Source organism: Ostrea edulis, chromosome 1 (assembly GCF_947568905.1).
Source record: "Ostrea edulis chromosome 1, xbOstEdul1.1, whole genome shotgun sequence".
Classification (NCBI taxonomy): domain Eukaryota; kingdom Metazoa; phylum Mollusca; class Bivalvia; order Ostreida; family Ostreidae; genus Ostrea; species Ostrea edulis.
The window spans coordinates 67,999,587-68,005,721 of NC_079164.1; the positions used below are offsets into that span (position 1 = coordinate 67,999,587).

The following is a 6,135-nucleotide window of genomic DNA, read 5'->3' on the forward strand; positions in this document are numbered from 1 at the left end:
GCAGAATACCTTGTAGTGAATAGATCATAGAATCATTCCAAGATCGCTTTGATAAAGGGGTTAAGGTAACTCCATACTGGCAGTTTTATCTAATACAAGATTAAAATGTGCATTTATTTCCATTCATTAGAGTTAAAACTAACAAATTATCAAATAGAATACATAGGTCATCATACTTTTAAGATGTGAGACATGCATAAACAGAATCATATATCACCATCAGAAAATTGCAATTTTCCTTAAACAGCGTTATCAAAATTCCATACAAACTGGTTATGACGATCAGGGGCGGATCCAGGAATTGCGGTTACGGGGGGCGCCACTTTATGAGGCAGTGGGTTCAGGACGAAGCCCTGGTGGGGGTCCAGGGGGCGAAGCCCCCGGAAGCTCCTGGATTTTACAGATTTTATGGGGCTTAAAATATTTCTCCTATTTAGTCATTTGTACTATTTTCTATCATTTTAATAAGGTGAAATTAATAATATGACCCACTTTTAAGGGCAATTTGGAAAAAATTATAAGTTCTCCCAATAAAGTAATTAAAGAAATTAAAAGATTTTGTCATTTATTTCTCCGGGAGTGAAAGAAATATTGCGATTTACCTTAAATTTGAAAATTTCAGGGGGGGGGGGGGGGGCGCCGACTGCGCCCCCTCTAAATCCGCCACTGACGATATAGTAGCATTCATAACAATTTCATGAAACTGTATCTTCACAAAAAGATATAAAATGTCTGTAAAAACTAAAGGAAATCATCGCATAATAGACTTGATAAAGAAATCAATAGAAACAGAGTTATTGCCCTTGGATTCAATATTTTGAAACGTATCATTGATTATTCATCTATAACTTACACTTTTGAAATATTTTATTTTTAACAAGATTTTTTACAATAGTTATAGGAAAAGATTCCATGTTCCTATCATGTATAAATCTAAATAAATCATTGATTTCACAAAATCTGATGACATCACAGGAAGGTGGGATTACTTTAATTTGACGGCTGATAACCTATGCCATAATAACTAACACATCACACACATTTCACACAGGCGGCCTACAATTGGATCATACTACACTCGTCCTTATCCGTAACCGAGATAAAGAAATAACCGAATGAGGCAGACGTGTGCTCTAATTATATATTTATATATAGTTTATTCACCAATCAAGGGCCCTCGGGGGGCATGTACATGTTAACAGGCAATTAATCATAACAATGAAAATAAATAACAATCATTTAGAAGTACTACCGGTAATACTGACGGAGTTCACACTTCTGCACTGCACATATCTATATAATTATATATGAAATACTGATTACAGACAAGATTTAAATTAACAACATGATAAATAAAATAACCCAACTGCCTCACATAACAGTTTCTGGGATAGCAGATAATGATAGTGTCGTGTGAATACTTATATAAAAGAGAATAATAGCATTATATGAAAGAATAAAAAAAATTAAAAAAAAGATATAATACATTTCTCCACTCTGCTTGTAGCAGTTAGATCTAAATGGCGTGTCGGCTTTGTGACGTATTTTGTCAGCCGTAGCGAGATAAATGGTCAGTGTTCAAACTAATCACAGTGATTGGGGAAGAAATGTCTCCATTAGGTTTAGGTTTGTCTAGACATAATATGAAATCTTGAACTGAAAGCTACATAGACGCGCCATGAAAGTTTCCCTTCGATGTTCCGGTGGATTTGGAAAAGACCGATTTATTTGGGGGGGGGGGGGGGGAGATTGAGATATAATCAAATTTTACAATGATACATCTATTGTGATGGGCTGAGTTTTAAAAAAAAAAAATTATATTTGCATCAAGTAAGAATTCACGCTATTTTTGATAACGTTGTTTACAAATTCAGCGGCACACCACCATCTTTACAAGTCAAGGGTTATCAATTCGTTACCTCGACGAAAGAATCAATAACCCTTGACTTGTGAAGATGGCACACCATATTACCCATGTTTAATTAAGCGTCTTGTGTTTGATGCGACCGCCGGGGGTCGAACTCGGAACACGCAACACACAAGCTTTCAAATTTGTAGCGTCATATACCAAATGATTTAGTTCGTAGCGTTCTTGTTAAGGAAATCAAAATTATAACAAATGGATATGATGTTCTTACGGGTGATCGGAATATCAACCAAACAGTTTAATTCAAACACTATCTAGTTTCCCGGTTGATGCTTCGATCAATAAAAAAAAAAAGAGTACAGGGTCTTTTCTCAGAATCGGATGGGAATTGTATATTCCAATCAACAACAAAAAATGTAATTCATTCTTACTATATGATTATTTAATTGTTTGATTTTAGTTTTGTATGCGTTTATCTTGATGCAAATAATTAAGAATAATGCAAAATATATTTCACAGTGTTATACTGCATTGAAGAAAACATAACCGATGCATTTACCCTATTTACTGTTGTTATGTAGACAATGACCTTCACTTCTAGTGCCTCTGCAAAACTTTTTTTTGATCTTTCTGAAATATCATAAACAATGAACTGTCTTCAGTCCGAATACGGCAAGCTCCAGTGACCACAGGCCTACGTTTTCTACGAAAAAGAGCTCCTTATCGAGGTATAAATACCGCGATTATCAGATTCGGGCATACACTTACAAGAGCATCATGGCGGATCGACGACGACCGAAACCCGAAATAAAAAGGCCCCACGCCTCAAAGAAGCATTTCAGGCATCAGGATTACGACAGCAGTGAGGACGATTCCGAGATCATCGAAATGGAAGACTTGGGTGAAAGGCATCACGCAGGTGAAGGTCGTCCGAGGAAGTGGCACGGAGGTATAGAGTCCAGGAACAGACAATGCGACAGTGATGAAGATCCACAGAGCACAGGACATCACTCGACTTCAAATTGGGAATTAAGGAATGAAGATTATCGCCCAAGATTAGATCGTAGAAATATGGGTTATAATAACGGATCTCGACATCCAAGTTACCAATACGGAAAACGACAGAGGATATACCTGCCTGAAAATACGGAAACTGGAGATATGAATGTTGCACGCTACTCGGGGAATCATTCTCCGGAGGCTGTTGAGATGGGTTATGGGAAACCATATTTTTACCACAACCACGGCCATGGCAACAATAACAGAAGCTATCCGGAAAACATGGAAATAGGCTACTGGAATCGTGGATTCCTACCCGAAGAGGCACACCGATACCCCGAACCACGAGAAGAGCATATGGATCGCGGTTTTCAACCACCAAATATGCCTCATCACCATGGTAATCATTATCCACCAGTCTGGAATACTCAGATACAATCCAACGTCACACAGTACCCACAAACACAACAGGAAGACCGGTCCTCCCCGCAAGAGGAAGAGAAAAAACCGCGAAAGGTCTGGTGGTACACTACATGTCGTGTCTTCTCTGCCATTTTAATTATTCTTAATCTTGTCTCAGATTGGCTGCAATACTCTGATATGAATGATCCTATTGCTCATATAAAAGAATCGATACCAAATTTCGAGGTGACGCATTGTGTTACTTCCGAGAATACACGCAAAGGTATCGCACAGCAATTCATGTACTTTACCATCGCCGGGACCCTTCTGGCGCTCCTACAGTTGGCGAATATTATATACCAGATCGTCCAAAATCACCGACTAAAGCCCGATGATGAAATACGCAATTATCTGGACGAGCGAACGGAAGTTTTTCTTGTGAATGCGTTTGTAAGAATTCCACAAAATTTTCTACTTCATCGCCTGGAAAAAAATTGCATTGAATGCAGCATCAGTTGGAATTCAAAAACAATCAAACGATTCCTGAATGGTTTATCCGCATTACTTAGCAGCGTTTGGCGTTATCTAACGAACCTCAAAGTCTCCTCCGGTAAATCCAAATGCACGTTTAGTTGTTCCGAACTATGTGGGAAATGTACGGAATGCTGTGGCGACTGCTTCAAAGACTGCTTTAAAGGCTGTTTTAAATGTATATGTCCATGTTGCTGCTGTTGCTTTGAGTAAGTAGTTCATTCTGTTACTGTCAACTCTAATTTAAAGGGAAAAATTCATGTAGAGGTAATTCGGAAACATTTTCATTTTGTATAGAAACCAGGGGTGGATCAGAAAAGTTTCACGGGGCGGGTGCTTTGATCAAGATATCACCTTCCAACACAGGGAAAGAGGGAAATCTTGCAAACGCCAAAATGGCTAGATGTAATTCCATAGTTCCCAGATCGAAATTGGACGTCCGACCGCAAAATAGGTCTGGAGTTACTTTATTTAAACAAGAATATGCGTTCTTTGTTGTTTTATCAGGTGATGAAGGGAGCAAGCATTGCAGAAAAATTCATAACCCGCGTTAGCGGGTTATGCAAATATTTTTTGTCTGCATTGATTGCTCTCTTCATCAACCGATAAAACAACAAAGAAAGGTATTTTATTGTTTATATTTCATTTTGTGTGTATTTTTAAAAATACAAACTAAATTTAAGTACTAAAATATCATATGGTTGACCCATTCGTTACTTTAAAATAATATAAACGGAACAGCCAATACACCTTTTGACCTTGACAACACTCCATATTTGGTAATGACTAGTTTGGAACAAATATGCATTCATGGTCATTGATGAAAGCAATATCAATTTTTAAAAGAAATACAAGAGGAAAGATTCAGTGAATGTAGATGTACAAGTGTTTTCACGGATACCGCAAGAATTAAGAGAAATGATGCTTGAAGCATAGATTGCACAAGTTTTCCCCCCACCTTTTGGATCTGCAGTTCTCCGGTCTGACATCCCAATATATACGACTGGGAAGCTACAGAACTGCAAGTACCAGACATATGTGAGAAACAATGCATGGTTGTGAAGTGCATGAAACTCTACATAACTTGTGAAATTCATGACCTCTGGGTCAGGGATTCACGAGGCTTAAATGCAAATATGAGATTCCACGACAGGGCTATTTATGTTACTCAAGTGGATGTTAAGGCCTATGGGCCTTTTGTTAACTATCAGATTGTTTTATGGTGATATTTTTCTTGTTTTATTTGAGAGATATCTTTATTTTGTGTGTTATTTCAGTTGTAAAACGTTTTTTCCATGCTGCTGTTGCTATGTCATTTGCAAGAATTCTCACATGTCAACGAAGTGTGTCTGTAGTGGAAAATGCGAGTTGTGCGACCCAAATGCGCCCTCCATCTTGGCAGACCTCGCCGCAATGCCCACCGGCCTGTACACCTTCCTGTACATAGCCAGGATCATGAAGTACTTTTGCAGCTTATCATCAGTATATTATATCTTTAAAATTGTCCCGAACTTCATCAACGATGTCGTATTTAATTGGATTTGGAAGGAATTGTTTAAAGTACCCAATGTATAATGATTATATTTCACATCTAATAATTTGAGGGTGCCATTTTTGTAATTCTGGTATCATTTTGAAGGGTTCATCACATAAAAATAATCCACTATAGGAATTTACAAAATTTTGATTACTTCTTGATTTATTTTTCCTTGCATTTTCTCTTGGTAAAAAGTTGCATAAACTTTCTTTTTTATAAAAATTTGAAATAGAATTGACCATTTACTTCAGATATCTTTTAGAAAATATATTTTATTTTTCATAAAAGGTGAATAACTCTTCCAAAAAGGTTCAAGTACAAATTGATTGTCTAATATGTTATCAGTCATGTGGATTTGATGTATTTCACTTTTATCACTTTGTCTTGATTTGAATTGTTCAAAATTGTTTAATCTCCTTTTGTTATACATTGAACATCTTAATTAGAGAAAGAGAAGGAGAGAGAAATAGTATATATGTATCCTTTTACTTTTTTTTTTTTGCAATTTATATTCAGGATGATTAGAATAAATTCATAGTGTCGGAACACCAATCACATTGACATCACAATGTCGAAACACCAATCACATTGACATCACAAAGTCGGAACACCAATCGCATTGACATCACAATGTCGGAACACCAATCACAATGTCGGAACACCAATCACATTGACATCACAATGTCGGGTCACCAGTCACATTGACATCACAATATCGGATCACCAATCACATTGACATCACAATATCGGATAACCAATTAAGTTAACATCACAATATCGGATCACCAATCACATTGAC

At 37.0% G+C, this 6,135-nt stretch overlaps 1 protein-coding gene across 1 annotated transcript; it reads left to right on the top strand.

Moving 5' to 3' along the window:
• Nucleotides 1-2,614: 2,614 nt before the first annotated feature.
• Nucleotides 2,615-5,824, top strand: LOC125646067 (uncharacterized). The gene is made up of 2 exons (XM_048872199.2): nucleotides 2,615-4,008; nucleotides 5,077-5,824. The coding sequence occupies exons 1-2, from the start codon at nucleotides 2,645-2,647 to the stop codon at nucleotides 5,372-5,374; spliced, it is 1,662 nt and encodes a 553-aa protein (XP_048728156.2). The 5' UTR covers nucleotides 2,615-2,644; the 3' UTR covers nucleotides 5,375-5,824.
• Nucleotides 5,825-6,135: the final 311 nt, after the last annotated feature.